Raw genomic sequence first — 20924 nt, 5'->3', positions numbered from 1 at the left:
GTGGACTTTACAGTTAGCTCACGTGCTCCTCCTCACCTGAGGTCATCCTAGTCTAACCCGCACCAGGAGATGTACTTCTGTGATCTTCTATCCTTGGAACATCAGTCACATGTGCCACCAGCTGTAGTTATCTGTATACCTTCTTACTGCCCCTATTGGTTTAAGAGCTTCTTGAAGGAGGGCTGCTTTCAACAGCTTGCTATCCCATCCTCTAGGGGGACTTGAAGTCCGTGTAAAATGCTTCATTAGCTAAAATCCATATGTGGTTACCTTATTGCAAGCAGCGTCTGTTGACATTTAATATTCATAGAAGGAGGGGAGAGGAATAAGGTCCAATCAGCTATAAATGAAAATAGAAATTGAGCTACTCATATTTCCATTGCCACTTAGAACCACATTGGTGGAGACATTTTCTAATTCTGCTTGAAATAGAAATCAGCCTTGGAGAGTTCGATTGATTTTGTTTTTTAAGTAGAGGCCATGTGTTTAAACATAATTTACATATTTCAGAATGATGGAGAAATTAGAATGTCTGGTTAAAGACGAATGTACCAAGAGTGTGGTTTAGATTTATTTTAATCAATGATTGTCTATATTTTGTAATTCTAGCTATGAATAAATAATGAATCAATGATAGTACTGAAAGTAAGCTTTTTTTTACTCCATCTTTTTAATAATATCAATATGTTGTATTTTGACTAATCTAGTATAATATTCTCTGTATCTTATCTCGGAAGCCACGGATGTACTGGAAAATGATAATGTCAAGAACATTTGGACATTTTCAGTAAAAACAACAAAAAAAAACCCCAACCCTCTCCCCCTAAAAAACAGCAAAAGAATATAGTCACTATATACACAAAGTTTATTGTCATCTAGTCATCTACCCAGAAGATATATAGCTTGAGCAAGTATAGAACTAAATGATAAATTTTACTTTAGTTCAACGAATTGCTACTTATTTAAATTGTATTTTATTTCTACAGATAATTTCTTTTTTCTTTCTACAGATAATTTCTGACCCTAGACTCCGTTTTGAGTTAGCAGTTCGAGAAGCTGGACTTCATAAAACATTTTATGCCAGAGAGATATTACCAAAAATCAGTCCTCAAAAACCTCCAAGAAAGGATATGGAGTCTACTGTATTTAAAATCTAGAGTTCTTCTGTAAATCCTATTATATGTAAACAAGATTTTTCTTTGAATACATTTATATAGATAACAATTACTACTTTCCAAAAAATTTTAAAATATCAGACATAGAAATCAAAGCATTCATTAACACAACTTTGTCTTTTATGACTCTTAGAATTTCATGCACTATTTCCTATATCTTTGTTATGTCTGATAGTACTGAATTCAGCAAGACTATGGAACATAATTATAATGCATATGATACATATATTATTGTTCAGTAAGCTGCATATTGGAGATTGCATTATCCCATGAAAAGACCTTAAAATAACCATTTTCAGGAATTACAATTTATGTTGCTACTACCTGCTAAGGTTCATTTCTGCTTGTTATTTCAGAATTTGACTTTTTAATTATGGAAGCTCCATTATCATTAATACTTCTATTTCTTGATTATTATAAGAGGAGACTCAACCTTTTTCTAAATTTAGAAACCAATTTGGTGTACCATGTTTACTGCAAACCAATCATCCAAACAATTTCATTTTGCAAATTAGCCTTTAAAAATAAATTAGAAATTAGGAACAGCACTTCAAGCATGGGAATATCTGTTTGGGCTTAGAAAAAAATGTATTTGTGTGGTTGTTTAGAAAGAATATTTTACAATTTATAATATTTCAAATGTTATCAAAAATTCCAAATTATTTAATATCTAGATGGTTTTATACATAAAGAGCATTTCAAATAAATATCAACCATATATGTCTACTTTAAAAACTTGGTTAATCAGAATCACAAGTCAGTGTTGTTGGAAGTTGCCATTATTACTGTTAAGACTACCTCCCCCACTTCTTTTTCTTTCTATTGCAACTTCCTGCCATTTCCTCCCTACCTCTAGCCCAGAATTGCTGTTATTGGAGTAATGCAAAAAAAAAGACCAGTCTGACTGGTGGAATATTAGGTTTCATGATTATTCCCAACATGCTGGGAATAAATAATGCAGCAAGCCCAGCTCATCAGAATAAACCTTCACAAGAGATTCTGTGGACAAAATCTGTATCTACAATTCATTATAATGCCCTCTCCATTCAACCTTTTGCATCATCACATCTCCTAATTGGAAGAGGAGAAGGAATCATGAACAAGACTCAGGGCAGTGGGCAGTAGCAACATTCTTGAGGATGTCTCCCACCATCACAATGTTCGTTTAAGGGTCCTCGCTTTACTTGATGTGAAGCCGCAGACCATAAACCATGAAAGCCCTGCTTTATCAGAGCACATCCTCTCTATGTTGCAAGACATATTGTAGTCCTGTTTCTCTAATGTCTCTCCTTCCTTATCTGTGTGGATGTTATTCTTCTTAATCTGTTTTTACGTTAACTTTAAGATCTGATTCTTCTTTTTGCTCATTTATACTCAAAATTTGTCTTCCTCAACTTTTAGAAATAGTTGTGACTCAAGATAACCCTTCTAACTTCATAGCTCTACAGTTCTCTCTTTTGTTATATTTGTGTATGTTCAAAAAATTTGCAGCTTACTTTCTGGAGATATTTCCTCCCCTAGTTTTATCTGGACCTGTTATTTCCTTTGACTTTGCTGTTCCTGTGGTGCTCAATTTGGATTTTCCTTGCAACATTTTCTCATCATGGGACTTTGTCCTAGAAGTGAGTTTTGACTACCTGGTCTGGGATTTCATGGGGCCCAGATTTCTGTGGCCCCTTCAGAGTTCACTGCAAACACTTTGTACTCATTCATTATCAGAGTGTAAAACCCCCTCTTAATTTTATCAGAAGCTTCCAGTGAGTACTTCTTGGCTCTTTAGAGATCTCAAGTCCATCTGATGTCCCTTGCTTCCCTCTGTCCTGCAAAGGTGTTGGTACAATCAATTCTTATAGCTGTCAGTGGTTGCTCTTTATCCATTCATAATTTGTAGTTTATGGGAGAACCTTGTCACTGTCACTGTTGAAGATTATCTCCATTGGTGTTTGGCTTTATTCTGCTTTTTGTTTCTTTTTATAGGCTGCTCTGAGGAGATTAAAAAATCACCCCACTTCTGCTGTCATCTTCCCAGAATCCTTCCAAACCGAATTATTGATCCTAATGGCCTTTCATGCACTAAATATGCCCACTGCATCTCCGTAATGATGCCACCATCCACCACATATACAAATCTGAAATCTGAGAGTCACTCATACTGCCCTCCTCTCCCTCATTTGTAGTATCTAATCTATCAAAACCTACTGACTTTCTGGCTTCTATACTGCAACCATACATCCAATGGAAGATATTTGCCGTGTTTTGTGACTTTCTAGCCACACCATTTTCACATTCGGGGATTATTCCACATTATCTACCCCTCTTCCAGAGGAGAAGCTAGCCCCTCAGTTTTCCTGGTTCTCATGATATATTCTATGGCAATCAAATGAACCTATTTGAGATTTCACTCATAAGAGAGCTATGTGAGAAGGTAAGAATCCATTTTCTGGCAAGGCTGGCAGTAGAGGCTTTCAGCTTTGGGGGGGTCATAGTTGCAGAGCTATTAGTATCTAGCACTCAGGGGAGGTGATGCTAATAGAGGTGTGTGGGACTACCAGAGCAGCCGTGGGTCTCTGTGAAGCTGTTGCCTAACGAGTATTTGGCTAACCTCACACACACACTCTCTGGTCTCCCAGAAATACCTAACACTCTTTAACAAACTGCTTTTCTGTTTATACTAGCTTAAATGGGTTTGCTACTGTGGATGCAGAGATACACTGATCTTTTTGCAGTTCCTGTTATGCACCAACCACAGTCTCATGCTCTCCAGTGATAATCCCTCTGTCTCTGTAATCTGTTCTCTCAATTACCATTTCCCTTCTCTTCAGAAAGTAGGAAGAAGAGAACATTTCAGGCTTTTTTTTTTTTAATGTCACCTTAATTGCTGAGTACTGTTTTTCACAGCAATGATTTTCACTCTAAGGAGAGGCCTGCTAAAAATTACTTTCAGGCACCTGGGTGGCTCAGTTGGTAAAGCATCTGACTCTTGATTTCGGCTTAGGTCATGATCTCAGAGTTGTGAGATTGAGCCCCATGTTGGACTCTGGGGTGAGCGTGGAGTCTGCTTACGATTCTCTCTCTCTTTCTCTCTCTCTCTCTCTCTCTCTCTCTCTCTCTCTCTCTTTCTGTCTCCTTCTCTCTCTCTCTTCCTCCCTCCTCTTGTCTCTCTCCCTGCTTGTGCTCTGTCTCTCTCAAAAAAATTACTTTCTCTCTCCCCCCAAAATTCATTCTATCTTCCCATATCCAAAGTCCCATATAGTATTTTTTTTAATTTACATCCAAGTTAGTTAGCATATAGGGCAACAATGATTTCAGGGGTAGATTCCTTAATGCCTCTTACCCATTCAGCCCATCCCCCCTTTCACGACCCCTCCAGCAACCCTCTGTTTGTTCTCCATATTTAAAAGTCTCTTATGTTTTGTCCCCCTCCCTGTTTTTATATTATTTTTGCTTCCCTTCCCTTGTGTTCATCTGTTCTGTGTCTTAAAGTTGGCATATGAGTGAAGTCATATGATATTTGTCTTTCTCTTACTGTCTAATTTAGCTTAGCATAATATCCTCCAGTTCCATCCACATAGTTGCAAATGACAAGATTTCATTCTTTTTGATTGCCAAGTAATACTCCATTGTATATATATACCAAATCTTCTTTATCCATTCATCCATCAATGGACATTCAGGCTCTTTCCATACTTTGGCTATTGTTGATAGTACTGCTATAAACATTGGGGTGCATGTGTCCCTTCAAAACAGCACATATCCCTTGGATAAATACCTAGTAGTGCAATTTCTGGGTCGCACGGTAGTTCCATCCATACGGTATTTTTAAATGGGACACTTGGGTGGCTCAGTTGGTTAAGCATCAGACTCTTGATATCAGCTCAGGTCATGATCACGGTTCATGATCTCAAGCCCATTTTGGGCTTCATGGTAACAGCTCGAAGCCTGCTTAGGATTCTCTTTTCCTCTCTCCCTGCCTACCTCTCTGAAAATAAATAAACATTAAAAAAAAAAAAGCATGAAGAAGCTGGAGCTTCCTCTACCTGGTATATATTTGGTTATTTTCTATGGAGCCCACATTTTCTTGGGTTTTATTTTGCCATCATTAAAGCAGCTCCATCATCTCCTTAGCTGTGCTAGATTTTAATTCTAGGACACAGGTAAAGTATGAAGTCATTTTGAAGGTAAAAGACATTTAAAAAAACATTTTTTAACATGTATTCATTTCTGAGAGAGACAGAGTGTGCATGCAGAAAGAGAGGGAGACACAGAATCCAAAACAGGCTCCAGGCTCTGAACTGTCAACAAAGAGCCCAATGTGGGGCTCGAACCCATGAACCATGAGATCATGACCTGAGCCGAAGTCAGATGCTTAACCGACTGAGCCACCCAGGAACCTCAAAAGGAAAAGACAGTTTTAAAGAAACTTGGATAAATTAGAGACTTTTTAAGATCAAGACTCTGTTTGCCTGGAGAACTTATGAGGAGAATCTAAGATACAGAATTTTAAAGATCTCCATCAAATCCCAGGAATGATGGAGTTTGACCTAAGGTGGAAAAAAGATCTTAGATTTCTACTGTTTTTGACATCTGATCGATTTGTTTTGGAAAAATGGTATATGCTTGATGATGCATTTGAAGATGAACACTTGCTAGATTACTGCTGAGTACCAGAGAGGTCCTGAGGGGGAGAATTTCCAGGAACTTAGACATTAAGCATTTAGGAACAGTGAATATTGCACTTTGAGACTCAGTGTGGGACTTGATTATAATAATAGAATCCATGAGCTGCATGACCTCATGGAATCAAGTCTCAATCCCTAGAGAGGAATGTGGTATTGAATATGTTCTGTTCTTGTCATGTTTTTAAAATCTCCAGAAAGATGTTTTCCAACCTCTACAGCAATTCCTCTTTTTACACTAGCAAGTGCCTATGTCTTTTGCTTGCCCACCTCAACAGCAGTTGGGTCTAAATTTTTCAATGCTTTGCCTGATTCAGGTTTGCATTGAAGTACATGTTTTAATGTCACTGTTAAGCTTTACTAATTTTACCAAATGCCGTTTGTCTCCCCTCTGAGCGAATGTGTTATTTTGTATGTGGGAATGTAAGTGTGGGGAAAGAGGAGTTGCATTATTTCCCTCTGTTTTGCACATTTTCCCAGACATGTCAATATTACTTAGCACCCCATATGCTTAAAGCTCCTAATATTTATAAATAATTTCAAAAACAACTTGCTTACATTTCTTTAGACATTTTATAAATATTGTATTAATCTGAAATGCTTACCTTCACAGTATATTTAAAACAAATGCTGCAAAAATTGTCCTATTCATATTGAAATATTATAAAATAAATTTGGGAAGCTTATTAAAAGTAATATTTATTTTTAAACTTACTGAAATGAAACAATATGTTACTTGAAATTGAAAACAATTGACTTGCTAAGGGAAATCCAGCATAATACAACATGAATTTATGTCCACATGGATTAGGATCCTGCTATCTGGAAAGAAAAAACACAGATACTGTGAAAAGGATATGTTTTCATCCATGTTGTTATATCAATATAACATAGTTGCTTAAAAGGACCAGCAGAAGCCTTGGAGCTTTCTTATTTTTATGTTTCTAGATAATTTTCTTTTTTTCCTCCACTTTCTCAGTCCAAATCTATAGTTTAAATCAGTTCAACAAATATTTACTGAAATTGTGGCATAAAACAAAATCTCTGCAACCATTAAAAAGAATGAGGATTGTCATGACGGCTGCACAGCTCTGAATATTCTAAAAACCATTGAATGGGTGATGGCAGGCTGTGTGAATTGTATCTCAATAAAACTGGTTTTTTGTTTTTGTTTTTGTTTTTTTTTTCAGAAAAGAACAAGGAGAGGGGTGCCTGGTTGGCTCAGTTGAGCGTCTGGCTCTTGATTTTGGCTCAGGTCATTACCTTGGGGTCATGGGGTCATGGGATCAAGCCCACGCTGAGCATGGAGCCTGCTTGAGATTCTCTCTTCGTCTCTCTCTGCCCCTCTTCCTCACTCACACCCCCCCTGCCCCTCTTCCTCACTCACACCCCCCCCAAGATAAAAAATAAAAAATGAATTAAAAAAGAACAAGGAGAGGTACATGGCCCTTTATGAGAAGAGAACCAAAATATATTGTATAGATGAGAGGTGTGGGCAACAACAGAAAAATACATATAGAATGGTCTTATTTATGTAAAAAAAAATACAAATTTCTGGAAGGATATAGAAAGAACTGTCAGCAACTGTTACTTTTCGGCTATTGGAATGGGAAGTTTGGGTGGAGTAGCAACCAGAGGAGACTTCTATGCTGTTTTGGTGTTTACAATGAGATTGTAGTATTTTCATAATTTTATCTCTTTATTTTTATAATTTTAAGGCTGAATATTTTATAGGGTGCTATGTATCAGATGCTGAGGAATCTAAGAGTTCCAGAGCCTGCATAAACTGCCCGGTGATGAGCAATGCACGGCAAAGGCTTGAGGTGGATAGGAGTCAGTAAGTGATTATTGACTCCATGACAAAATGGGTAAATGGATGGATGGGTGAACTGTAAGAGTTTTGTCTTTCTATGGCATAACCAACTAACAAGTAATTATTGCTACTCTGAATAAGTATAAATATATAGGGTAGAAAAACACAGTTTAGAATAAACCCCTTCTTTTCCCAAAGTAGGCTTAGAATATGGCTTGAGGAGGGGTGCCTGGGTGGCTTAGTGGGTTAAGTGACTGACTCTTGATTTCAGCTCAAGTCATGATCTCACAGTTCATGAGTTCAACCCCGGTGTTGGGCTCTGCACTGACAGTGCAGAGCATGCTTGAGATTCTCATTCTCTCTGTCTTTCTGCCTCTCTCTGCCCCTTTCATGTGCTTTCTCTCTCTCTCTCTCTTTTTCTCCTCTCAAAAAGAAACATTTAAAAAAAATATGGCTGAGGAAATGAAACCTCTCCTATATTTAAGAAAAATACAAGTAAAATGCAGTAGACATGAGAGGACTACAAAACAAGGCATTCTTATCTTTCTTGCTACCCTCATTTCTTGTGCTCCAACGCCTCAGCTTCTTGAGACATTGGCACAGCTTGTGTCTTCTCCATTCCTTCCCTGCCATTGCTTCCCATCTTATGCAGAGAGATGAGAAAGGACTAGGAAGTGAGGGGAACAGAGAGGGTAGATCAGTTTGAATGGATGCAAAGGTTTGTGTCAAGGGGTAAAAGGGAATGTTATAGTAAACATTGTGCAGCACATAGATAAGTATGAGGTTAAAACATGAAATTGGGACACCATGGCAGAGGACTTCTATGGTTGATCATGATGCAAACTGCCCTCCTGGAGAACTGGAAAATCTCCTAATCTCCTACAAAGGTACAAATGAAGGAAATTGCATAACCTGTAGTTTAGACACAGGAAAAAAGGTGGTTGAATGATAGGCAGCAAGAATATGGGGACCCAGAGCTCAGACATTGGGCATAGATTATTGTCCTAAGTGATGTGACTTGCTGAGTGGCTTTACAAGGTAGCAGAAGTTTTTTTTTGGGTGATAATGCAAACGTTTCATAGTTAAGAATGAATTTCTGGGTGCCCTTTTGTTCAAATCTGGCAAGCTTTTTTATCCCTGCAGGCTGCTGACCATTGTCACCTCTGTGGTCTGATGACAAAAATGATATATCATTCAGATGTTTCCTTTGTGCTGTTTGTGCACTCTTTAGGCTTGAGAAAGCTAGAAAGCAGTCAATATTGCTATGTGAATTTCATTTCTGTCATTCTCTAACTCAACCCCGTATTCTCAGACACAAGCCCATGGCCCCTTGAATAACAGCCTAAGGTGTTCAAACCTTATCATGCAGACAATACTAAATAGTTAAGTTTTCTTAGGCAGAGACACAAAGACAATGTTTCTGGAAGGCTAACATGAGAGCAGAACACAAGTTGGATAGAAGTAGGGAGATGACTGGGTTTGGGGGGAGACCTTGATGATAAGCTAGACTATATCAGGTGTGAGATGATGTGAATGTGGGGAAGAGTGGAATCTATTAATTTAGGGGGAAAACTGAACTCTGAGCTCACCCATTCCTTTTGCTTTTATAAACTTCCTTTAGACCATACCCAGTGAACCATGGCTCCTAGTAGTCGTGCCCTTCTGTAGTCCGCTCCCTCCACATTGAATCTGGGTGACCTTGTGACTTCTTAATCCAATATAATGGGCAGAAATGACGCTGTGCCAGCTCTGGGCCTAAATGCTAGGAAAGGCCTGGCAGCTCCTGCTTTTGTGTTCTCAGAAACCAATTACCATGTGAGACGTCTGGGTGCCCCACTGGCAGGCCACACAGAGAGCCCTGGAGGATGAGGACCCTGTGGAGAGAGACATCATGTTGTGAAGCACTAAATCACCAGGCACCAGAGGGAAGAAGTCATCTCAGGCATTCCAACAGATTCAGGCGTCCCAAAGTCTCCAGCCCCAGCCACCAGCTGATTGCAACCACATGAGAAACCCCAGCAGAAGAAACACTCATCTGAGCCCACTCATCCCACAGGAATTATGAGAAGTGGTGATACATTATTATAAAGTAATCTATTGTGCAGAAACGGATGTCTGAATCTAAACTCTTGAATAACAGATCCTGTACTTGCCTACGTCCAGTCCTTTGCCTGAACTCCCAGTAGGAGCAGCCAACATCCAGTGAGCACTAACTACATACCCGGCATTGTTCTAGGTGCTTTACTTGTCTGAAGCAATTTGATCTGCAATAACAACTCTATGAGCTATGGACTAACATCATCCGTGTTATTCAACAGAGAAGCAGGTGCAGCAAAATGACTTGCCTTGTACAATCTTACACAGCTCATCAGTGCCTAGATTTAAAGCCTGAACTCTACTGCCTCCTAGTCTCAGGATTTGCCAATCAGGCCATCCTTCTGTTGTCACTAATCTCTAGAACTATTTTGGGGCCTTGATTAGAAAGGATGGGATATAGCCACAAGTCAGTCACAAGTGGTGACTCTTCTTTGGGTTTTTGCCTGGGTATGGAATCAAATGTATCGTAATAGTGTGATTTAAGAAGTGCTGAGAAAGTCCCCTAGCAATCCCCTCCCGTACGTCAATGATCTCTCATTATCTGCAATAGATGCTAAATTCTCTTCAGTGGTGAAGCATTTATGAAAATGTCAATCCTCTGGGTTGGCTGCTAGCTTAAGCCATTGTCTTCAAGGTCTATCCTATAGAACCTTCTTCCCCAAGATGTATTCACACAATGAATGCCTCCCCAACTGGTGACTATAAAGTCTCACTTTCTTTTTATATATAGTTTATCCACAACCATTGGCTTGTATTTTCACCTGCTTCTCCTTTACACATGTTTCTGGGAAGGTCCATACATCACATAAATGTGTCCTGATTGCAGCTTGCCATCTTAGCCAGCTCTGTGGCTCCAACCACAGCCCTATACTCTGCAGACCATCTTTCGCCATCTCATATTTGGTCTTGTATAAGCAGTTGCCATTCTGTCTCTATGCTTTGCTACAAGCATGAAAACAGGGTATTTCCTTAATTCCACACACTGATAACTATGATCAGCCTGTAGCAGTTCACAAGATTTATTGAAGGCTTAGAGACTAAGAGGGGATTCTGATCAGAGAAATAAAGGACTAATATATGAGAATTGATCATAGGCCAGCTCTTCCACAGGAGGTCTCCTAACAGCCACCATTCTCCACTTGCCAGGATGTAGCGGTGCCATTATGTAGTAGTGGCCTGCATCCAGGAAAGACCCCAAGTGTCTCTTCTGCCTGGAAACAGGCTCCAACTCTGTCAGACCCCAAGGGATGAAACTATTCCCCTTCTTTAGTCTACCACAGTGAATGAAAAAGTGCACAGAAACAACAGAGAGTAAATGTTGATAACACCTCATTTTGAGTAAAGCTGGAAGGTGCAGAGAAAATGCCCTTGAAGTGGACCTCTAAGCCAGTGGGCTGCTTTTCATGGGGGGCATTTGAAGCAGTGTTCAGTCTAAGCAATGGCTGCCAATTTCAGAGTAACTCCCATCTAGAGCAGGGCAACTGGCAGGTTTCCTTATCCTCAACTCATCATTTCATAGACGTAGACTCATGTCAGTTGTCTGACTTTTTTGGAGAAGTGTCCATTTAACTTTCCTCACTGTGCACAGACTGAAGGCCTGGGTTTCTGTTTTCACTCCTCATCCTATGCCAACCCCAGCAGGCATGAATCTTCGTATCTTGAACCCCTGGAGCAAGGGCCTGCAAACCTTTTCTGTAAAGAGATAGTTAAATATTTTCACTTTGAGGGTCATATGATTTCCGTCTATACGACTTAGTTCTGCTGTTACAGTGCAAAAGAAGCCAGAGACAGACAATATGTAAACACTGGGCCTCGCCAGGTTCCAATAAAACTTTACAAACCCAGGAGGCAGGCTGAGTTTGGCTCCCAGGCTGTAGTTGTTGACCCCTGATCTGGGGTAGCATCAGTTTCTGTGTTTTTGTTCATCTGCTTCTGTGGTCTGGGCATTCTCTTTGCTTTTTCTGTCTTCAAAGGGTTTCCCCTATTTTCTTGTGAGTATAATAAGACATTTTCAAGTGTCTTTGAGGGGCACCTGGCTGGCTTTGTTGGAAGAGCATAGGACTCATGATCTTGGGGTCATGAGTTCAAGCCTTATGTTGGGCGTAGAGATTACTAAAACAAAAACAAAACCCAAAACTTTAAAGTATCTTTGAGTGGTTTGTCCAGATCTGGGTGTTCTGGGGTGGCAGAGGGATTTTTATACCTAGTTCTCGATCTTATTGGAAATATAAATCTGGTATTCTTTTCTGTCGCTTTAATGTCAACCTTCAATGTCATTATGTTTTTAGAAGTTCTCTCATAAATGGAATCTAGCTGGATTTTGTTTTACTTTCCAATCTGATAGCCTCTGCCTTTTAACTGGTGAGTTAATTTATATTTACTGTGATTACTGTTACATTTATTTCTGTCACCTTACATTCTATTCCCTTTACCATGAGATTTCTGTTCTCTTTTTTCTCCTTTTTTTATTTCATTACATTAATCATATATTCCTTTATTTTTTCCCCTCTAATTATTTGGAAATCCAGCATTTTATTTTCCTTCTTTCGATATAGCCTTTATATTTTAATATGCACAAGTAACTTAATAAAGTCTAACACCGTTCCAAATCTCTATTCTCCTCACCACTCCAGTTTTAAATTTTCTTTCCTTTCTTTTTTTAAAGCACATTTTAATTCTGTTCCCAGACTATTTTATGGAGCTTTCGTAGATGTTTCCAGTGCTTTTGAGGTATGCTAGCTCTCCATCTTGCAGAACCGCAGGAGACTTCTTCCTTCACATAATATAATTTCACAACTATCTTCCTTCCTTACCAGTCTCCCTTCCTTCTCAATATTTCCTTTTATTTTTTTTCTTATCACCTTCCTCTACTTCACACCAGGTTCTTTCCTTCTTTGGTAGCATATCTCAATCCTACAGAGTCCGTATGTGCTATGTCAACCTGAAAAGATAAATAACTTTATTAATTGGTCTTCTACTCTCATTGAGACACCAAAGCATTTATACCAAGGGCAACACATATTAGATTGATGCAGGAAAATTTCACTTTAAAATCAGACTTTGATCCTGGAGAAATATTTCCTGTTGTCACTCTTCTTCTCTTCTCTCTAGTGAGTGTTTTAGATTTAATCATTCTTTCTGATAGCTATTGATGTGTTAGTCGTATTTTCTCACTGCCTTTGTGACTATGATGAACTGTGCTTTGAAAGATAAGCTTGGTTTGCTACGCTATCTTGAGGAAGAGTACCCAGACTGGCTAATGCAAAGATTCAAACCTCCTTGGCAGCTATCTTCCTACATTGGAGATTAAAACATTAGGCAAAATAATCTCTCTCCTGGTAGCCATTACCATACCCAACTCCTTTGCTCTGATTCCTAACTCCCCATGCTAACTTCTTAGAGGCCATAACTCTTCTCTTGGAACAGAGGCCTGTGTAGAAAGGCCAACCTACAAGCCTGATTCTATCAGGCCACATAATGTGAACTTTCTCTCTAAAAATCAGTAAATTAGAATTTGGCTTTATAAAAACCACACTATGGACCTCACTGAGCCATTGCTCTTTAAAAATCATAGTAAAATGTACACGCCATAACATATGCCATGGTAACCCTTTTTGAGTATCCAATTCAGTGGCATCACGTACATTTACTTTATTGTGAGATCATCACCACCATACATCTTCAGAGCTTTTTCATCATCCCAAACTGAAACTGTACCCATTAAACACTAATTCTCCTGTCTTCTTTCTCTCAGCCTTGGTAACCACTGTTCTCCTTTCTTTCTCTATAATTTTTTTAATGTTTGTTTATTTTTGAGAGGGGTGGGTGTGGAGAGGCAGAGAGAGAGGGAGACACAGAATCCAAAGCAGGCTCCAGGCTCTGAGCTGTCAGCATAGAGCCTGATGTGGGGCTCGAACTCATGAATCACGAGATCATGATCTGAGCCGAAGTCAGATGTGCAACCGACTGAGACACTCAGGCGCCCCCTCTTTCTCTATAAATTTGGTACTCTAGGGACCTCAGATAAGAGGAATCATGCAGTATTTGTCCTTTCGTGTCTGGCTTATTTCATGTAGCATTATGTTTTCAAGATTTATCCATGTTGTAGTATGTGTCAGAATTTCATTGAACCCTTACTTTTAATATATTGAATTTTATACATTTTTCCTTTCTGGGAAAACTAATTTTTTATTAGTCACAAAACCAGAAAACATTTTATCTGCACAGATACCAAGACCATGGCTGACATCTCTCCCTCATCGGCCCTTTTGATGCCATTCTCTTCCATAGCTGTTACTCTGGCTCCGTCATGCTTGAACTTTCTTTTGCCTTTTAGCAAAAGAAAGGCTTTGGAGACATATCATCTTCACATGAAAAGGGAATTTTTATTCTGCAATATGTAAGCTGCTTAACTTATTAGGTGAAAATTTGAAGGCACTGACCTTCACAAGTAGGGGACCTGACTAGTCTAACAAGAAAATGATGTCGTTGGCGGCCTCAGCTTGTCTTTAATCCATCTCTGCCCTCCCTGCAACCTTGGGATATTGTGGAATGTATCGGTCAAGTCTTGGTCATCCATGCCCAGACGCAATTTCTTGTTACTGGTACTTCTCTTTCTCGTACTCCCCCTCCTCCCACTTAGCCCGAAAAGACTCCTCATCAGTCCTGCTCTATGCCTCTCAGTCACCTCCCTTTGCCTAGGCTCAAAGCCCAATCTCCTTAACCTGACTTGTAGGATCCAGTATAACAGAACCCCAAGTTACCTTTCCAGATCCAGCCAAACAGGACACTACTATTCTGGTTGTGTCCTATATTTTCCTTCTTTGTCCTCTTTCATGCTTTTATTTTTGATAACACCCTCCCCAAAGTCTCTTTCAAAATTATGGCCCTTAAATAAAACTCATCTCAAACATCCATCTTGTCTAAGAAACCCCTTCACATCCTTCCAGCTTCATATGATCATTCCCTCTGTTGACTCCTCAAAACACTTTTATTTCTACCTCTCTTTTGGAGTCTCTCAGATTATCCTTTGAATTATAACTATGTACACATTTGTCTTAGTGCCGCAAACTTAGTAGGCTATACTTAGGGAAGTTACTGTATCTTGTTCTCCCACAACACCTATCACTGTGACTTGCACAAAGTAGGTTCTTATAAATCTATTTCGTCCATTATTTGCTTTTTACTTAGAGCAGGTCTGTGGTATTGCAACTTTAAATCAATCATGGTACCAGTTCTATAACAGGTAACTCCTCTGGAGTCCAGTGGAAAACAGGGGAAGTTAGAACAATGAAATGTAAGAAATAGACCTGAGTAGTGGACTGGTTTCCACAGCTGATAATTTACCCAGAGTAAGTAGAACATAGATAACATTTTGTTTGCCTCTTCATTGGTTTTTGTTGGTTGCAATGTTGGGAAGACATGGGAATGCAAAGGACCTTAAACTCAGATGAAAGATAAAGTGATATGCAGAGGCATCTGGGTGGCTCAGTTGGTTGAATGTCCGACTCTTGATTTTGGCTCAGGTTATGATCCCAGGGTCATGAGATGGAGCCTCATGATCAAGAGAGAGAGATTCTCTCTCTCTTTGTCCCCCTCTCCTCTGCTTGTGTACAAACTCTCTCTCTTCAATAAGAAAGAAGTGATATGCAAATAAAAAGAAGAATCTAAATGTTAGATAATTTATTCTTCATGTTCTAATAGGGCATGGGGCAAAATCACATTACTCAGATGATTTCTCTAACTCTGGAATGCCCACAGTGTTTCGTGATGGTAATGATTAAGCTACTGTAGACAGTAATGGCTTTTCCAAGAAAATTTAGAAATTTAGAAAAAATATGTACAATCCTAAATCACTACATTTTGTAGCTAATTCTTTTTTCTTTAACGTTTATTAATTTTTGAGAGACAGAGAGCATGAGCAGGGGAGGGGCACAGTGCCTGATGCAGGGCTTGAAACTCAGGAGCCCCAAGAACATGACCTGAGCCGAAGTCGGTCGCTTAACGGACTGAGACACCCAGGCACCCCTGTAGCTAATTCTTGAGTAATTCTCTACAAAATATATAATATTGGTTTCTAGGTTGTTTGCCTGATGATTTTAAAATTATTTTATACTTAAACATAACTTAAATGTTACTTTTATAAGGTTTCAGGGAAAAAAGTGGTTTAATTGTGGGCTTTTGTTTTCCAGTGAAAATTGTGATGCTCAGTGTTTAGAAAAACAAATCATAAATCCATTCTGGTTTGAATGATACCTCTTTAGGGGGAGCAAAAAAGGCAAACCAGAAATGAGAACGGTTGAGGAGTGAATAATGAAGCAGGTTGCAAATTATAAGTATTTCAGTTATTTATCTTGGGAGACATCAGATGCCAGAGCCACTGGCTATTATTTTAGGATTCCTGGAAGATAGAAAAAGTCCTGAAGGACTGAGGAACAAAACATTTATGAAGTTCATTTATTTTTTAAAAGGGAGAGAGACCCCAATAACGAAATATTTTTCTTTGTTTACTTTGCTCTAATTCTGAAATGAAGATTGTAGATCAAATCCTCAAAAATCCTGTTTGTGGTATTGACTTCCACAGGCACACAGGATCCTGTAGAGGAACACCGTGGCTTTATGAAACTCAGTATGTGTCAGAGCATTTTAATTTACTTTCATGACAGGATGACGGGACATGTAGCTGGGAGGCAAGCAACAGAAGCCATTTATCTGTCTTTAATTCAGGCTTTCAATTCTTTCCTACATGTGATGCCCAGCAGCCAGCTAGGAAAATAAGTCAAGCACCATGTTTCTCAAGCTGCAAGCCCTGGAGAATTCTATGAGAATTTTTACATGTAATAATAAACATTCTTGTAGAGAAGATTATTGTTTAAGAAGTATCCTACCAGTTAAGAAGAAAAATACTAACTTCTATTCTGCAGTAAAAAATTGCAATCCGGGGGCACCAGGGTGGCTCAGTTGGTCAAGTGTCCAACTTCGGCTCAGGTCATGATCTCATGGCTCGTGGGTTCGAGCCCCGCATCAGGCTCTGTGCTGACAGCTCAGAGCCTGGAGCCTGCTTCAAATTCTGTGTCCTCCTCTCTCTTTCTGCCCCTCCCACGCTTGCATGCTATCTCTCTCTCTTTCAAAAATAAATAAACATTAAAAAATTTTTTAAAAATTGCAATCGGAAGATCTTCACATGGAATGAAGTTTCTTAAGTCAGTGTTTTTCATAATGGTTTTGGGTCCCCAGATGTATTTTGGAGGTTGTATTACTGGGCCCCAGCAGGAATCGGATGGCACAATTAAATGGGAGAACAGAGAGAATTACTGAAGGGGTAAATTCTCTGAATTTACAAAGAGGTGGTCAGGATTAAAGGGACGACAAAGGACAGTGTGGCTCAAAGGACGGTGCGGCTGGGAATAGCTGTTACCAGCCCTGATATGAGGGAGCAGGAGGGAATCAATTACCAGAGCCTGGAGAGGACAGTAATATGTCAAGGTCTATCAACACCCAAGTCTGGCCATTGGTAGGGATACAGTTATCCTGCCATGACCAGCCTCAGGAAGGTGTCTGGACTCAGGAAGTTATATGCAAATTTGGGGATGTATGTGTGAATGTGGCTTCTCCTGCAGAGCCGGCCCATAGAGATTTTAAGAGTTCCAAATGTTAAGAGTTATATTTTTAAATGTTTATTTTTATTTTTGAGAGAGAGAGAGAACGGGCAGGAGAGGAGCAGAGAGAGGGAGACACAGAATCTGAAGCAGGCTCCAGGCTCTGAGCTGTCAGCACAGAGTCTAATGCAGGGCTTGAACTCATGAACTGCAAGATCATAACTGAACCCAAGTTGGACGCTCAACCAACTGAGCCACTCAGGTGCCCCAAGAGTTAGATTTCTCAGAGATGGAAGTAAAATTCAAACTGACTTTGATATATTCCTGAGTTTGATGGTTTATAGCCCTTGTTAAGGACATACAGGGTACAAAGTACTAAATAACATTCTGTAACTAGATACACATAAGCCAGGAGAAGTTATTTTGTGTAATTTGGACCAAAGATTCAGTTTTACTAAGCAATTGTTAATTGTGTCAATTATTTAGTTTGTTGGTTCTTAGAAGTGAAACATGGAACCCAAGAGCTAGTCATAGGTGTTAATGAACTCATATAGTAAATTACGTTGAATAATATATACATATTACTTTGAAAGTTTGGTTAAGGGATACTATTTGGGCAAAATTAAGTTGACAGCTATGTATTTGCTTTTTTTAATTAAAAGAATAAAGTTTATTCATTTTTGAGAGACAGAGACAGCATGAGCAGAGGAGGGGCACAGAGAGAAAGGGAGACCCAGAATCCAAAGCAGGCTCCAGGCTCTGAGCTGTCAGCACACAGCCCGACCCGGGGCTTAGACTGGTGAACTGCGAGATCATGACCTGAGTCAAAGTCGGATGCTTAACCGACTAAACCACCCAGGTGCCCCTATGTATTTGCTTTTATGTATTTTTCTATCTCTCTGTATCTATCTATGTAAGGTGGTTTTGCTTTTTGTTTTTTATTTTTGTATATATATTTTCATATATACTACACACATACACACACACAAACACACATGCACTGTGCCTGGTATATTGTGAGAGTAAATGATGTATGCACATAAATTCATTACATATGTGTGTGTGTGTGTGTGTGTATATATATATATATATATATATATATATATATATATATATATATATATACCTATAGAATATATGTCTTAATAAGCTCAAGCTGACAAAATACTAGGTGGCTTAAGTAGCAGAAATGTATTTTCTCACAGTTCTGGAAACTAGAAGTCCCAGATCAAGATTCCAGCCTACTCCATATCTGGTAAGCAGATGGCCAACTTCTCACTGTGTCCTCACATCGCCTTTCCTCAGTGAGTGTGTACACACAGAGAAAGAAAGTGAACTCTCTGGTGTCCTATCTCATAAGTACACGAATCCTATCGATCCACCCTATGATCTCCTGTACCTTAATAATTTCTTATAGGCCCCATCTCCAAATACAGCCACACTGAGGATCAGAGCTTCAACATATAACCTTTGGAGGGGATACAAAAATTCCTGTTTTAAAAAATGTATTCTTTGGTGAGGACACTTAAGGCTTACTCTTTTTAAAATTTATTATTTAAAATATTTTTTAAAATGTTTGTTTATTTATTTTGAGAGAGGGTGTGAGAGCAAGCATGAATAGGAGAGGGGCAGAGAGAGGGAGGGAGAGAATCCCAAGCAGGCTCCGCACTGTCAGTGCAGAGCCCGATGTGGGGCTCGATCTCACGTATTATGAAATCATGACCTGAGCTGAAATTAAGAGCCAGAGGCCTAACCAACTGAGCCTCCCAGGCACCTCAGGATTTACTCTTATAGCAAATTTCAAGTATACAATATTACATTATTAAATATAATCACCATGTATAATCCCCAGAACGTATTCATCTCATAACTAAAAGTCTGTATCCTTTGACCAATTTAGCCAACATCTCCCCATTTCCCCCACCCCTAGTTCCTGGTAACCACCATTCTATTCTCTGTTTCTATGAGTTTGACTTTTTAAAAATTATTCCATATATCAGTAATACTATACAGTATTTGTCTTTTTTGTCTGTTTATTTTACTTAACAGAATGCCATCCAGTCTCATCGCTGTTGTCACAAATGGCAGGATTTCCTTCTTTTTATTCCATTGTGTACATATGCCACATTCTCTTTATTCATTCATCAATGGACACTTAGGTATTTTTCCAGATCTCTACTAGTGTAAAAAAGGGAACTATATGAGGTAATGGATGGTGTCAATTCACTTGATTGTGGTAATCACTTCACAATGTACATGTATATCAAACTATCACACTGTATACTTAAAATATATACAATTTTATCTATCAATTATCCCTCAATTAAAAAATATGTATACTGTTCCTGACATTGAGGAACAATATTCTGAAGACTTTTAGAAGTTCACCCGGAGGAATGCCTTGCCATACTCATAGCCTATCCATTCTTCTAAACATTGGCTCTTGACCCCACCTGCAAATAACCAGGGGAAATTTTTTAGATAGGGCTTTCCAGTCCCATTCCCAGAGATTCTTATTTTGTTGGCCTGAAGAAGGGGCCCAAATAGTGTTTTTTCAGGGCTTCCCTGGTGATCCAAATGTGCACTAGTGTTGAGAACCACCTGGAGTAGATGCATTGACCCACTGCCCACCGCACACCCACACCCAGGCCATCTGCTCTGGGGCCCACACTCCTTGCTACACTACACTGTGATCTCTTAGAATTGGGACTAGTTGTTCTTCTCCTAATTATTAGTTCACATCTTATCTTAAAGACACTGTATATTTTTCTATTTATGAAACAATGCTAGCCAGCCCAGAACCATATTAGGGCCTGCCATCTGCCACTGCATAGACTACATGGGATGCATCTATGCAACCCAGTATCAGTTCCAGGCTCTGTGTCAGTGATGCCCTTTCCCTTCACTTTTCCCTTTTCTTTTCCACGTATTCTATCTAACCTATACTATCTTGATATGCTTTATTTATCCTTATAAACTGTTCCTAGTTATTTCTGGGAAGAAGGAGGGATATGTATTTATAACGAATGAACAGAGGAACAAACATATCAAAAAATGCACATGAGCACCCATACATAGAAATAACCAGAAGAGAGTTTTTGCAAGCCTTTCTGTTTCTTGAAGAGTGTTCAAGGAAAGCAAGATTAAATGAGTGGAAAAGATGGAATTAGAAGTGAGGTGAAAAGCCAGTGTCTAGGCATAGGGCAGGCATAGTTGAACAGTCCAAGACTGCCTACAGAGGACTAAACTCCATAACAGTCTAAGGATAGAAGGGACACACAGGCCTTTCAAGTGAGGACAATCTGGGTGGTCATAACCCAAATTCATGAAAAAGGATGAATGTTCTCAACACGATATATGAATGCGAACAAATCGGTATCTTCTTAGTGCAACCCCAACTCTAAGTGAAAAAGAAGGGAAATTATTATGGGCTGAGAGGGAGCTAAGCTTGGAGAACTTCCCAAAGTTGATTCTGGGGTTTGGTTTTGACAAGGAAAGCCATGTGCTATAGGAGAAAACACGAGGTTCTAGACATCACAACTCTACACTGATAGTACGTGAAATG

General features: G+C 39.2%; 1 protein-coding gene across 7 annotated transcripts in view; it reads left to right on the top strand.

Annotated features, from left to right (window-relative positions):
* Positions 1 to 8068, top strand: part of CCDC148 (coiled-coil domain containing 148) — a 255802-nt gene extending 247734 nt beyond the window's left edge. For all 7 annotated transcript variants that reach the window (XM_027055723.2, XM_053215108.1, XM_053215112.1 and 4 more), the window contains one exon: positions 1011 to 8068. In XM_027055723.2, the coding sequence (XP_026911524.1) occupies positions 1011 to 1157 (147 nt within the window). In that variant the 3' untranslated portion in view covers positions 1158 to 8068. The remainder of the gene's footprint in view (positions 1 to 1010) is intronic.
* The last annotated feature ends 12856 nt before the right edge of the window (positions 8069 to 20924 follow it).

The sequence above is a fragment of the Acinonyx jubatus genome, chromosome C1 (assembly GCF_027475565.1).
Source record: "Acinonyx jubatus isolate Ajub_Pintada_27869175 chromosome C1, VMU_Ajub_asm_v1.0, whole genome shotgun sequence".
NCBI classification, from domain to species: Eukaryota; Metazoa; Chordata; class Mammalia; order Carnivora; family Felidae; genus Acinonyx; species Acinonyx jubatus.
The sequence above is the reverse complement of the archived record's forward strand: the minus strand, read 5'-3'. Positions and strand labels throughout refer to the sequence as shown.